The sequence below is a fragment of the Scomber japonicus genome, chromosome 4, assembly GCF_027409825.1.
Source record: "Scomber japonicus isolate fScoJap1 chromosome 4, fScoJap1.pri, whole genome shotgun sequence".
NCBI lineage: Eukaryota > Metazoa > Chordata > Actinopteri > Scombriformes > Scombridae > Scomber > Scomber japonicus.
The window spans coordinates 30,608,456-30,623,767 of NC_070581.1; the positions used below are offsets into that span (position 1 = coordinate 30,608,456).

The following is a 15,312-nucleotide window of genomic DNA, read 5'->3' on the forward strand; positions in this document are numbered from 1 at the left end:
AACTTGGCTGTTGGTTCATTTGGTCCACAGTCGACTCGGAAATCTCACATTTGAATTTAAGCAGAGAGAGATTTTGGAAACAGTCTCTGCTCTCAACATAATTAGCGGATTTGTAAAGTTTTGAAGTGACACTGATTAAAAGAAGGACATTAATGTAAACACTGATGGAGCAGCTTTCTCTCTCTCCACCATAACAGATCCAGGCGATGCTGCTGGTGGATCAATAGTTTCCCTTCGGTTTCCTCTGAAATCTAAAAAGACAAGAACAGACTAATAACCTAACTTTAAAAATAAATCCTGATCAGCTGAAGTTTTCTCTTTTTTTCTTCCACTAAAACATCTGCTCAGGGCGTTTGTTTCCAGCACACAGTGATTATAGATTCATGTATTGAATGTACATATTTACATTTAACAGGACTGAGGTGTCAGAGCAGACGTCCCATTAAAAACCCTCCAACCTATTTCCTGAATACTGATATAATATAACTTTGTTCTTCTGCAGACACCAAACAGTCATTTCAAACTGCTTCTTTACTCTGAAAACTGGCTTAGAGGTGATTTAAACACTTGAAGACTCGGAGATGTTTGATATGTCGTCTCTCTTGGTTTAAACTGGTCAGAGCAGTGAAACTCATATAATCGATCATTTCCGTGCCGCTGTGACATCACTGATGGGGGCGCAGCAGGACTTTTATATTAACAGCTAAAACAACTGATTCACTCTCATTTAAATCATTATAAAAAATATATATATATGTCAACAGAGGTGATTTTTTTAAGCCCTTTTCAACCACAGAAACCTTTCTGGGAACATTTTTTTTTGGGAACCCGTTTTGTGAGGAATCTTTTTGCAGCCAGGAAAAGATTTCGTTTAAGAAATAACAGCATACTCATGAAAAGCCAAAAATGTAACTTTCAAAGTCAGAATTACAAGTTATTACGGCAAAGTTTGGACTTTTAAGTAAGATTATTAGATGGTAAATCAGAATTTTGTATCAATATCTCATCATTTCAATGTTAAAAGTAAAAACAAATAATTTAAAAAGGAATTCTGACTTATCTAATATTATTTTTTAATGTATCTTGAAGTATTTTTTTTACCATTTTAAGCCTTTATTAAAGAGTTAGTGAGGACTTAAACCAGGACACTGTGGTTGCCATGACGTCACTTAAATTAGTATCTCATAATTTCAATTAAGTCAGAATTTTGACTTTGCATGAGTATATATATGTATATGAGTTCTCTTCAGAGCGTGCCTGATCCTGATCATGTGACGGAGCAGGACCAATCAGGATGCAGCTTTACAGTGTTGCAGGTCACTGATTGGTCAAACCATTAACAGCTGATTGGAAGCAGTTCGTCAGGATGGTTTTTAAGAGTTTATGATTCTGCAGGAAGATAAAACTGATTTAGAGCAGATTTATAAAACGACTGCTTTCGCTGCATTAAAGAACGTTTTAGGTTCCTCGTGATGCAGAATGAAGAACTTTAAGCCAAATTTTGGTCATTTTGGAGTCTTAAATTCTTCATTGATGATGTTTTCATTTTTCCTGAGAACGAGAAACTTCTTCTAAACTAAAACCAACAAATTCAAGACTTTCCTGAAGCGCCGACCAGCCGCACCTCTACTAACCAATCAGCTGTGGGGGGTTTGTTCAGTGACAACCAATCAGCTCGCAGTTGTCTCTGGGCTGAACTCACGCTGCGGGACACAGTGATCGCCAAGGTTACAGTGGAAGGATACAGTGGTTACCATGGGTACGGAGGAGGACGCAGTAGTTACCATGGCTACACTGAGGACACAGTGCTTACTATGGTTACAAAGGAGGATCCTGTGGAGGGACAGTGGTTGCCATGGTTACACTGTAGGACAATGATTCCCTGCGACATCGGCTTTGTGCATTTTTTTTTTAGTTTGTGATGTCATCGATTAAAAATAGTTCTGTTTAACAAAAAAAACAAAACAAAAAAAATGCTCCCAGCAGGCCCGCCTCCTGCCTCCAGCACGGACCAATCAAATCCTTCAAAGTGCTGATGTCATCAGAGGTCGTCGTCCATGCTGAAGCTGCTCCTCCTGCTGCTGCTCTTTGAGGCGCTGCAGGACAGCAGCGGGTCGGCGCCTCCCACAGGTGACATCACGCCTCCTCTTCCTCCCTCCTCCATCAGGATGTCTCCGAGGCTGTCCAGCGCCGTCAGCCCGACGTCACACATCAGGTCGGGGGAGAAGATGCCCGACGCCCCTTGAGGGTCGTCCAGCTCCGCGAAGCTCAGGGCATCTAAACCCAGAGGCGGGGTCGCCAGGGTCGTCATGACGACAGAGGAGGGGTGGTGATGCATCGATGGGGACAGGAGTGCCTGGTGGTCGGCCGCGTTGATGTCAAGAGAGGAAGAGGAGGAGGAAGAGGAGAGGCCGTGGTGGTGAGCCTGACGCTCCAACTCCTGCAACGAAAACACAAACATTTCATCAACTCAGATCCTTTAATTAAAAGTACTGCAGTATTATGAGTGATGTAGTATGCAGTATTACAGTAAAAGTACTGCAGTATTATGAATGATGTAGTATGCAGTATTACAGTAAAAGTACTGCAGTATTATGAGTGATGTAGTATGCAGTATTACAGTAAAAGTAGTGATATTTTATTATATATGACATCATTAGATTATTAATAGTGAAGCATCAGTGTTAGAGCAGCATGTTACTGTTGTAGCTGCTGGAGGTGGAGCTAGTTTATACTACTTTATATACAGTTAGCTAGTTTATAGTACTTTATATACAGTTAGCTAGTTTATACTACTTTATATACAGTTAGCTAGTTTACACTACTTTATATACAGTTAGCTAGTTTACACTACTTTATATACAGTTAGCTAGTTTATACTACTTTATATACAGTTAGCTAGTTTACACTACTTTATATACAGTTAGCTAGTTTACACTACTTTATATACAGTTAGCTAGTTTATACTACTTTATATACAGTTAGCTAGTTTATACTACTTTATATACAGTTAGCTAGTTTACACTACTTTGTATACAGTTAGCTAGTTTATACTACTTTATATACAGTTAGCTAGTTTATACTACTTTATATACAGTTAGCTAGTTTATACTACTTTATATACAGTTAGCTAGTTTACACTACTTTATATACAGTTAGCTAGTTTATACTACTTTATATACAGTTAGCTAGTTTATACTACTTTATATACAGTTAGCTAGTTTATACTACTTTATATACAGTTAGCTAGTTTACACTACTTTATATACAGTTAGCTAGTTTATACTACTTTATATACAGTTAGCTAGTTTATACTACTTTATATACAGTTAGCTAGTTTATACTACTTTATATACAGTTAGCTAGTTTATACTACTTTATATACAGTTAGCTAGTTTACACTACTTTATATACAGTTAGCTAGTTTATATTACTTTATATACAGTTAGCTAGTTTATACTACTTTATATACAGTTAGCTAGTTTATACTACTTTATATACAGTTAGCTAGTTTACACTACTTTATATACAGTTAGCTAGTTTACACTACTTTATATACAGTTAGCTAGTTTATACTACTTTATATACAGTTAGCTAGTTTATACTACTTTATATACAGTTAGCTAGTTTATACTACTTTATATACAGTTAGCTAGTTTACACTACTTTATATACAGTTAGCTAGTTTATACTACTTTATATACAGTTAGCTAGTTTATACTACTTTATATACAGTTAGCTAGTTTATACTACTTTATATACAGTTAGCTAGTTTACACTACTTTATATACAGTTAGCTAGTTTATACTACTTTATATACAGTTAGCTAGTTTATACTACTTTATATACAGTTAGCTAGTTTATACTACTTTATATACAGTTAGCTAGTTTACACTACTTTATATACAGTTAGCTAGTTTATATTACTTTATATACAGTTAGCTAGTTTATACTACTTTATATACAGTTAGCTAGTTTATACTACTTTATATACAGTTAGCTAGTTTACACTACTTTATATACAGTTAGCTAGTTTACACTACTTTATATACAGTTAGCTAGTTTATACTACTTTATATACAGTTAGCTAGTTTATACTACTTTATATACAGTTAGCTAGTTTATACTACTTTATATACAGTTAGCTAGTTTACACTACTTTATATACAGTTAGCTAGTTTATATTACTTTATATACAGTTAGCTAGTTTATACTACTTTATATACAGTTAGCTAGTTTACACTACTTTATATACAGTTAGCTAGTTTACAGTACTTTATATACAGTTAGCTAGTTTATACTGCTTCATATACAGTTAGCTAGTTTACTACTTTATATACAGTTAGCTAGTTTACTACTTTATATACAGTTAGCTAGTTTAGTCCAGTGGTTCCCAACCTAGGGGTGGGGCCCCTCCAAAGGGTCAGCAGATAAATGTGAGGGCTGGTGAGATGATTAATGGGAGAGGAAAGAAGAAAAAACTAAGTTCTGATACACAAATGTGTTTTTTAAGACTTTTTCTGACATCTGTACCTGTATCTTGAGCATCAGAGAGCGGTTGGTGCTCTCGAGCCTCCTCTGTCTCTCCTCCATCTCTCGAGATCTCTGTTGGTCTTTCTGCAGTTTGCGGATGTAATCCACCGACGCCTTCAGGATGGTTCCTTTGTTCCACCTCGTCTCCCTGCTCAACCAATCACAGGCCACGTCTCATTAACACACAGCAACAATGAGCGTAACAAGTTGCAGGCAGAATGTGAACAAATCATTGACTCTTTCCTGAGAGTTCTCGAGGGTATTATTAGCTGTGTTTCCATCTTATATCACGGGGAAAAATAAACTACACAAAGCATATTATCATCAGAAGTTTGCAGAACATCTTCACTATATCTTCCCTTTTGAGCATAAACACTGAAGTCATGTGATCAGTGTGAGAATAAAGAACATGTGAAGTATTAAAGTTTACTGACGGGTCGCTGTCTTTAGGGATGAGCGCTCCGAGCTCTTTGATCCGGTCGTTGATGTTGAACCTCCTCCTCCTCTCGACTGGAAAACAACAAACATGAACATGATTGGTTTTAATATTTTCACTGCTGCAGAGTTTCAAGTTTCTTCAGAAATGATCTACAAAGAACTAAATATAACGACACCCAGCCCTAATTATGGACACAGTTTGTATCTTCTAACCCTAACCCAGACTTATTTATTTTCTGCTGTTTGTTTATTTTATTCTATTAGTTTCTGATTTGCAATATTTGTATTAAATTAAAGGTTTATAAAAGACTGCCTTAAACATCAGTGAACTCTGAATCATGTTTTTCTTGTTGCCGCAATGAATCAGAGGCTGAACACACCCCTCTTCTTCTTCCTCTTCTTTTTTTTTTTTTACATTTTTAAGTGAATCTCTGTCTGACAGCAGCATCTGTTCTCTCAGTTTGATCAAACATGTTGCAATAAAACCACAGCAGATCCTGTCGTCAGGAACAGAAACATGTTGAAATCACGAACAAACAGGAGGAAGAATCAAACTGTCAGCAGCTGATCTCAGACCTCCGAGACCAACAATATCAGACCATAAATCATCTTTAAATCATCACCATAAACTGAAACTTTCCTGCTGATGTTTCTTTGACATCTGATGAGTGATACTGTAGCTATTAGTGAAGTATTATAATAAAGTGCAGTACTCACTGAGGTTGTGATTATCCTTCTTCTGTCTCTCTTTGATCAGAGTTTTGGAGTCCACATCTAGAACAAGAACAAGAACAATGACATCATTATCATCATCATCATCGTCATCATCATCAAAACAAACATTTGACAGTTTAAAAAGAAAAGTTTAAAAAAAAAAGACTGAATTCAACAATTAGTCGCTTAATAGAAAATGACTGAATGATGAATCAGCAGCTATTTAGATTAATTATGTTTTTCAAGCAAAGATGCTAAAAATGTGCAGGTTTAAAAAGTTTAATACCTTTCTTATCCATACATGATAATAAATCAAATCTCTGATGATCAAACCAAACTACAACTGTGAATCACATTAACAGGTTTTTTCCACAGTTTTCACACATTTATAGACAAAGAAATTAATCACAGCTGCTCTTTATTCCCAGGTCTCTTATTTATTAACTGATCCCAAAGTTTACACTGAGTTAAGTCTGAAGCGGCTTCAGAAAGTCATTTACTCCACTGCTGTACTTAAAGCTGCAGTGCAGGACGTATGTCTCCCCCTTCTGGCAGTGAGAGTAATTACAAAAACACTGTTGATACACGTTTATGTCACATAGGATCCGCCTCTCTACTGTTAATAAAATGTTTTTAGTGTCAAACAATCCCGAAGAAATCAATCGTTTCAATGTCAGAAGTCTAGAAGAGCCACACAATGTAATTATTTTATCTTCATTCAAGTTAGCAGAGAGCTAACAGGAAGTTAGCAACTCGGCCAGAGGAAGTGGCTGAGTGGGAATGAAATTTTAAAACTGAAAGGATTGAATGTAACAGACTTTCATTTATAGGTTAAAGATCCAGCCTGCAGATTTAAGCACAGTTTAAGGTACTTTATACTTCCAAATCACGACTTTCACTGCAATACTTTAACTACATCAAGCTCATAATACACATGCTCTTATTTACACTGCTGTATTAGTACTTTAACTCATGTAAAAGGATCTGAGTACTTCTAATACTTCTTCCACCAGTTTGGAAAACACTGAAGAGAGACAAAACTGTGTGAATGTTCATCATGTTGACTGAACAGGAAGTGGGAACTGATGATGTGGGAAAATACGAGTGTGTGTGCATGTTCAGAGGAAGCTGTGATGTTGACTCATCAAACTGAAGGAAGAACACTTTTAGCAGGAAGAAGAAGGGACACACCAAGAGGGGGGAGGGGCTTAAAGCTTGAAGGCGTGACATCAGAACTGTCTTAGCCTATCAGGGATCTGCTCTGCAGGTGTCTTCATGAGTTTCTGGACTTTTTAAGACTTTTTTAATCGACATTGAATCTGATTTTAAACCCGTTTCACCATCAAACCAACAAAAACTATAAAAAGCTTCACAATTTAAACCAACAGTCAGGAATTAGAAGATCCTTCATAATGTTTACAATGGAAGTGATGGAGGACTAAATCCACAGTCCTCCTTCTGTGTTAAAAAATGTGTTTAAAAGTTTAATCTGAAGCTAATATGAAGCTTCAGCGTCCAAATGAGTCAAATCTTCATCTTCTATGTTTCAACGTTACAGTGTTTTTAGTACCAAAGTCTCTATTTGTTACTATACTTCCACCACAGCTCAACAGGAAACACTAAGAGGGAATCTGATGCTATAAAGACTGTAAATGTGTCAGATATCACTTCATATGACTAACTCACACTGTTACCATAGTAACTATAATAACTATAGTAATTCACACTGATGAAGCTCAATAGAAGCTGATCAGAGACTTTTAAATGACTGTGTGGAAACACTGTGGATTCTGTCCTCCATCACTTTACATTGAAAGCACATTTGAAGGATTTAAATAGTCAGTATGAACAGGAGGAATGATTACAGAGAGGAAAAACCCCTCTTTCACTGTTCATATAGAAACCTGACTGCTGTCCAGTATGGTTATAAATTGGTATAAAGTATCACATGTTGGTTCAATTTAGTGTATATTTGTTTTTCTGCCTTTGAATCGAGGCTGCAAGGTTAAACAGAGGTTATCATATTTTGAACCTGAGGAAAACCTCTCTCACTGCTCCTCATGTCTTTCTATTTTTCTGTACTTTGTTTTTATTATGGGGGGAGGGGGTGGGGGGTTAATTGTATGTTTTAAATTTCTCAAATAACATGTTTTTCTGTTTTATGTAAAGCACATTGAGTTGCCATTGTGCTGCCTTGCCTTGCCTATAGAAACCTGACTGCTGCTTTAACACACACTGAAACACTGAATCTTTACATTTAAAGTTAATGTTGGTGATTTTCTATATTTTTCTTCAACAATGATCCGATCTACTAACAAGTAATGTGTGTGTATAAAAGTCTCACACATCTTATTCCTCTGTTGTTTTTCCAAAATCTATTAAAAAACCCCATCAGTGAGTCACACCGCTGTGCTGGGTGACTTGTTCTTTCTTATGAAGAAACGGACATCACAACTTCTGAACTCTGTACTGAAGCTCTTTTCTTTGTCAACTTCATTATTCATTGGAAATTCTGATTTTCAGTGTTTCCTTTTTCAGTTCAGGTTTCGTTGCTTTTCAGGTCGGTGTTGTTGTCAGAGCGAGATGAGAGGACACTTTGTTTGGTCTTCATTTCCTCAAAGAGACGTTTCAGAACAACTTAAGTGTCCTAATGTGGTTGTTACAGACTGAACTTGTGTCTGTGTTACATATTTATATATTTATATTTAATTATTTATGTGTGTAAAAGATTATTTTGGTGTATTTGTGTTGGAAGGATGAAGAATGTTTGATCTGAACTAATAATGAAACTCAAACTCACTGTTCAGCTCTGTCTTGACGACGTGCAGGTCGGCCGGGCAACTGTTGCTAACGGTGATGGTAGGCATGGCCAACCCTCTGCTGCCAACGCTGCCGTACACGTCCAGCATGTTCCCCGGCAGCTGGTGGAACGAACAGAGAAGAAGAAGAAGAAGAAGAAGAAGAAGAAGAAGAAGAAGAAGAAGAAGAAGAAGAAGAAGAAGAAGAAGAAGAAGAAGAAGAAGAAGAAGAAGAAGAAGAAGAAGAAGAAGAAGAAGAAGAAGAAGAAGAAGAAGAAGAAGAAGAAGAAGAAGAAGAAGAAGAAGAACCAAAAAGGAAAAGAAAGAAAGAATTATTATTTCTGTGATACTAAAGATATTTATATTTATATATTATTTTTTCTCTCTGAAGAGGCTTTATGTTGATTTATTAATCATGCACATTAGAAATTATGATGTGTTTGTGAAGTTTATGTCACAGTGAATAATATTAATATGAATTTGAAACCTAAATATCCTCCATGAGCTCCGCCTGCTGACTGATTTCCTGCTGTTTTTCGTTTTTTTTTAACAACATCTGGACGAGTTAGCTCTGATATTAAGAAATTCTGGGTTGTTTTTAAAAAGAAAAGTGAAATAAGTGTGCAGGAAGAAGTTTAGTTTCACTAGTTTCACTTTTATTCATATGGTTTACTCATGACTCTGAGAAGCAGTTTCTGAGTTTCAACACAGAATAGATGATTTAGAAGATTTAGAAATAGATGTTAAACTGCTCTAAATGTTTTTTTGGGGACCGACCTCCATCACAGACTTTTATAATAATAATAATAATAATAACAATAATAATAATAATAATAATAATAGTAACACTTCATGCGTTAAAGTGCTTAACACCAGAGCAGTGAGTCATAACATTTATGATGAAGCAATAAAAAGATAAAGGGTCAATAAAACAGCATAAAACGACAGGATGAGAAAAGATAAGACGACCATTAAATAAAAAGCACGTCAGGAGAAAGTGATGACAAATATAAATATATATATGTGTGTGTTAACCCTCCTGTTGTCCTCGGGTCAACTTTGACCCCCGGATAGTTTCATTTAACCCTTAAACAGGCAAGGGTGGAAAATGAATTAACTAATTTGATGTTACTAGTTATGTCATTTGCACCTAAAGTAAAACATTTCCACTCATATTTTTAATATATTTTGGATTTTATGAGTCGCATCTCCACCAGGATGCGTTGCCCTAACAACGGTAAAATTTATGGTAAAAACACTTAAATAGAAAAGTGAGACATTCTGCTCATTAACCCTCCTGTTGTCCTCGAGTCAAGGAAGGAAGGAAGGGAGGGAGGAAGGAAGGAAGGAAGGAAGAAGGAAGGAAAGGAGGGAGGAAGGGAGGAAAGGAAAGAAGGAAGGAAAGGAGGGAAGAAGGAAGAAGGAAGGAAAGGAGGGAGGAAGGAAGAAGGAGGAAAGGAAAGAAGGAAGGAAAGGAGGGAGGAAGGAAGAAGGAGGAAAGGAAAGAAGGAAGGAAAGGAAAGAAGGAAGGAAAGGAAAGAAGGAAGGAAAGGAGGGAGGAAGGAAGAAGGAAGGAAAGGAGGGAGGAAGGAAGAAGGAGGAAAGGAAAGAAGGAAGGAAAGGAGGGAGGAAGGAAGAAGGAAGGAAAGGAAAGAAGGAAGGAAGGAAGGAAAGAAGGTAGGAAAGAAGGACAGAGGAAAGAAAGAGAGGAGGGAGGGAGGAAAGAAGGAAAGGAGGAAGGAATAAGGAAGGAAAGGAGGGAAGGAAGGAAAGGAGGGAGGAAGGAAGTATGGAGGAAAGGAAAGAAGGAAGAAGGAAGGAAAGGAGGGAAGGAAAGAAGGAGGGAAGAAAGGGGGATGGAGGAAGTACAGACGGAAGGAAGGAAGGGAGGGAGGAAAGAAGAATAAGACGGGGTCAATTTGACCCGGGAGGACGACACGAGGGACACATACTAGTTTCTAAAAAGAGTTTTCTATCAAAGTATAAACCTACCACAAGGTTTAACTCTACCAATTTAAAGGCACAACAACCACCTTAACCAATCAAGCTCCTTAAAGAGTCTGTATCTCCTGGTGCACGTTGCCTGTTTAAGAGTTAAATGAGGATTATTAACCATTATTTCCAAAAATATGTGTAAAAAAAATGTGATAATAAGTTGGATAAAATGGTTTAACACAGAATTGGGTGATAGTTTATACCTTTATGCTTTATAACAGTCAAACCAGAGCGGGTCAGTTTTGAACTAGGAGGATAAAAGTTAATGAATCAGCTCAAACATTTTATCATTATAATGTTCTTCTGCTTCTTTCTACCCTCATTTAAAGTAGTTTAGTTTAAAGTTTTACGGTATAATCAGCGTGTTTTATATGAGTAAGGTTTCATTTGTGCAGCCGAGCGACTTTCAGCAGCGTGAACTCTGAGCTGAGCTGAGCTGTCTCTCTCTCCGCAAACTGAGGAATCTGCTGATCGAACAGGAAGGCAGCAGGAATGATAACAGCTGCCTTCAGAGCACATCAAACAGATAACCCTGACCAGGACACACACACACACAAAGAGAGAGAGACACACACACACACACACACACACACACACACACACGCACAAACAGACACAAACATACACACAGAGACACACACTCACACACACACACACACACACACAGAGAGACTCACTCACTCACTCACACTCACACTCACACACACACACACACACACACACACACACACACACACACACACACACACACACACACACACACACACACACACGAGGAATCCGACTGGTTTCTAGCAGCTCTTCAAAAAGACTTTCAGCTAAATGTTGCAACAGTTGATTGATCAGCTGTTAAAATCAATATTAAATGAATCAGCATCTATTCTTAATAATCAATTCTTTTATAATCTTATATATTTTTAACCAAGAACAACAAACAACCTCTGGTCTTACTGACACATCTCGGCATGAATCAGGCCCTTCGTGGTCGACTTGCTGCAAATTAACCGCGACTCAGGGAAGTCTTGTCATAGATAGAACAATATTTTATCAGTGTGTTACCATGGCGACCCTGCTCACACCCTTAAACCCCTTCACAGGAAACCAGACTAAATAAATAAACTGCCATCATATTTATCGAACTTAGAAATATGTGATAGCGTACTCACGTTGAAGATAATGCATGAACTGGTTGGATTCAGCGTGTGTGTGTGTGTGTGTGTGTGTGTGTGTGTGTGTGTGCTGCTCATAAGAGGAATAAAAGCTTTAACTGCATAGAGTGAATAAAGTTCATCTTTCTATCCATAAGTCCAGCAGGTTCAGGTTCAGGCTGCTTCTATCAGTATCAGTGAAATACATCCGCAATAAAGTTTATGTTTCACAGAGTCAGGATCTTTGTGTGTGTGTGTGTGTGTGTGTGTGTGTGTGTGTGTGTGTGTGTGTGTGTGTGTGTGTGTATGAATGAGAAACAACACAGGAAGTGTCTCTACTCAAATTAAAACCAGTTTAACTAATAAAACTTGTTGCTGCTGTCACATTAAACTTTCACTTTAAAAAAAAAGTTAAAGTTTCAGTTACACTTTTAAAATATTTGAATGTAGCTTCAGTTATTCTGTTTGTTGCCACGGAGATAGAATAAAGTTAATAATCATGATATAATCAATCATTTTTTAGCACTTGAAGGTTTTGTTGCTTCCTCGTTAAAGATTAAAAGTTGCTTCTCTCTCTCTGCTAACAGTATTTCTACACAGTGCTAACTCTATTTTTAATGTTACTAATTCAAAATATGCAAATACTATAAAAGCTCAGTTTCCTCGCTCAGCAGCAGAGTGCAGAGCTGCTCAGAGGTCAAAGGTCAGAGCTCACAAAACAAGACAAAAACCACCCCAAAAAAAAAAAGTCTTTACCTCCGATTTAATCCTCTTCTTCTCATGATCCGGCAGTAAAACTAAAATCCTCATCTTTTTTAAGTCTTGATTTCACAGCGGCACACACTTACACATGAACCCACACACACACACACATACACACACAAACATACACACACACACACTAACAGAGAGAGAAGACAGAGAGACGAGCTGTGCAAGCTTCTCTTCCTCTTTCTGTTTGGATGACTGTTGTAAAATGGGGAAACGTCTCTTTAAGAAAGAGAAAAAAAAAAAACCCTCCCAGTGAACTTATTATCTCCCTGGCACACACACACCAACACACCAACACACACACACACACACTAACACACACACACACACTCAGACCGCTGTCTCCACCCACAGCTGCTGCAGCAGAAAGGAGGAAGTCTGGAAAACTGAACTGATATTCTGCTTTGACAAATTTTAACTGAGCACATTTTTAAATCTGCTCTATGTATGTGTGTGTGTGTGTGTGTGTGTGTGTGTGTGTGTGTGTGTGTGGTGTGTGTGGGTGTGTGTGTGTGGGTGGGTGTGTGTGTGTTTGTGAAGCAGAAACATGAAGCAACAAGTGTTAAGTTTTCACTCGAGGAAGGTTGAATTCACGTCTACATGCATTCACACACTAACAGTCACTAAATGGGACAATAAGTGGACACAGTAGCATCAGTTAGCGGTTAGCATCATGGCCGCCTGTCTCCTGTCTCCTGTCTCCTGTGTGTCTTTAAGGAAATGAGAAAGAGGGTGAAATGTTCCTAAAATATGTAAAGCTGCCCTCAGAACTGGGTTGACAGGGTCTGTGCTTTCATACTAATGGTTAAACTAATACTTTAAATGTTTTGGGAGGAGTGTTCAGACTCAGACATGGAAAAAAGAAAGTCTGGGGCAGTTCCAGTGAAGCAGGCGTTACTATGGTTACACTGGTCTGCTCTGAGCCTTTCTACCTTCTGTCCTTCCTTCCTTCCTTCCTTCTGTCCTTGATTCCTTACATCCTTCCTACGTTCCTTCTGTCCTTCCTTCCTCCCTTCCTTCCTTTCTTCCTTCCTCCCTTCCTTCATCCCTTCCTTCCTTCCTTCCTTCCTTCATCCTTTCCCCCTTCCTCCCTCCCTCCTTTCCCCCTTTCCTTTCCTCCCTTCCTTCCATCCTTCCTCCCATCCTTCCTCCCTCCCTCCCTTCCTTCCTTCTGTCATTCCTTCCTACCTTCTTTCTGTCCATCCTTCCTTCCTTCTTTCCTACCTTCCTTCCATCCTTCCTACCTTCCTTCTGTCCTTCCTGCCTTCCTTCTTTCCTACCTTCCTTCCATCCTTCCTACCTTCCTTCTGTCCTTCCTGCCTACCTTCTTTCCTTCCTTCCTTCTGTCTTTCCTACCTTCCTTCCTTCCTACCTTTTTTCCTTCCATCCTACCTTCTTTCCTTCCTTCCTTCCTACCTTCCTTCCTTCCTTCCTCCTTCATGTTAAATGTTGAATTGGTTCAAATGTATAATCATAATTACAATAATTTGACAGTTAAAGCTCATTTAATGGCTTTACTAGTTGCATACTGACAGTTTAATGTTATTATTATTTAACGTGGTCATAGATAACGGAGCTCAGCTGTTATTCAGACTCCTGGAGGATTATCAGCCTCGGACTTTGAACTCTGGATTCTCTCCGTGATGAAGAAGCTCAACTCAGGACTGTGGAAACCTGAACTCTATTACACCATGAGGGGCATTACTGACTTTAGACTGGAAGGGTTAGAGGAACTAACGTCTACACGGGTCATTAAGAGGTTGAGTCTGGTATTGGTCTTAATAAGCGTGGTTATCTGATGAAATGTTGGGTTTTTCTCTTTTGACCGACTGTGAAAGTGTTTCATTGGACCTAAAGAAGGTTTCTACCTTCTGTCCTTTGTTCCTACCTTCCTTCCTTCTGTCCTTCCTTCCTTCCTTCTGTCCTTCCTTCATTCCTACCTTCCTACTTTCCTTCCTTCCTTCCTTCTGTCATTCATTCCTTCATTCTTACCTTCTGTCATTCCTTCCTTCCTTCTGTCCTTCCTACCTTCTTTCTGTCCTTCCTTCATTCCTACCTTCTGTCATTCCTTCCTTCCTTCCTACCTTCTTTCTGTCCTTCCTTCATTCCTTCCTTCCTTCCTTCCTTCTGTCATTCCTTCTGTCCTTCCTTCATTCCTTCCTACCTTCTTTCTGTCCTTCCTTCATTCCTTCCTACCTTCTTTCTGTACTTCCTTCCTTCCTACCTTCCTTCCTTCCTAATTTCCTTCGTCCTTTCCTTCCTCCCTTCCTTCTCTCCTTATTGCCTCCTTTCCTCCCTCCTTCCTTACTCCTTTACTTCCTCATTCCTTCCTTCCTTCCTTCCTCCCTTCCTTCCTTCCTCCCTTCCTTCCTTCTCTCCTTACTGCATTCCTCTGATGAAATGTTGGGTTTTTCTGTTTTGACCGACTATGAAAGTGTTTCATTGGACCTAAAGAAGGTTTCTCTTTATCATCTTAGTCTGTATCAGTATTTTATTTTGCCCTCTGGCTCCAGCTACTTCCTTCCTGACTCCTTTAACTTATCTTCAACCCCTCGATATGAACTTAAGTCACTGGTTCAATATTCATTTAACTTTAAACCCATGAGCTCATTTTGGTGTTGTATAACAAGTCCAACATTCATTTAATGACCCTGGGCTCATTAGGCTTTGTGTGTCTCACAGTATTAACAAGCAACATCAATCATGGCCTATAATGACATCAGAGGTTTTGAAGATGATGACGATGATAATGATGAAGGTGGGGGAAGCACAAACAAGATTTTGCATATAGAGCCCCAAAAAAGCCCTGTCTGTTTTTACTCCGACAGACAAATAAACAAACAAATAAATAAATAAATAAATAAATAAATGAATAAAACTGAATGTATCAAAAACTCAGCTAATAGGCTTCATTT

General features: G+C 38.2%; 1 protein-coding gene across 1 annotated transcript; it reads right to left on the bottom strand.

The window, feature by feature from the left end:
• Positions 1–1,156: 1,156 nt before the first annotated feature.
• LOC128357829 (transcription factor E3-like) lies at positions 1,157–12,557 on the bottom strand. Its single transcript, XM_053318218.1, has 6 exons — positions 12,383–12,557; positions 8,486–8,606; positions 5,689–5,745; positions 4,968–5,043; positions 4,534–4,681; positions 1,157–2,440 (listed from the first exon to the last, which is right to left on the bottom strand). The coding sequence occupies exons 1-6, from the start codon at positions 12,434–12,436 to the stop codon at positions 2,042–2,044; spliced, it is 855 nt and encodes a 284-aa protein (XP_053174193.1). The 5' UTR covers positions 12,437–12,557; the 3' UTR covers positions 1,157–2,041.
• Between the last annotated feature and the right edge of the window lie 2,755 nt (positions 12,558–15,312).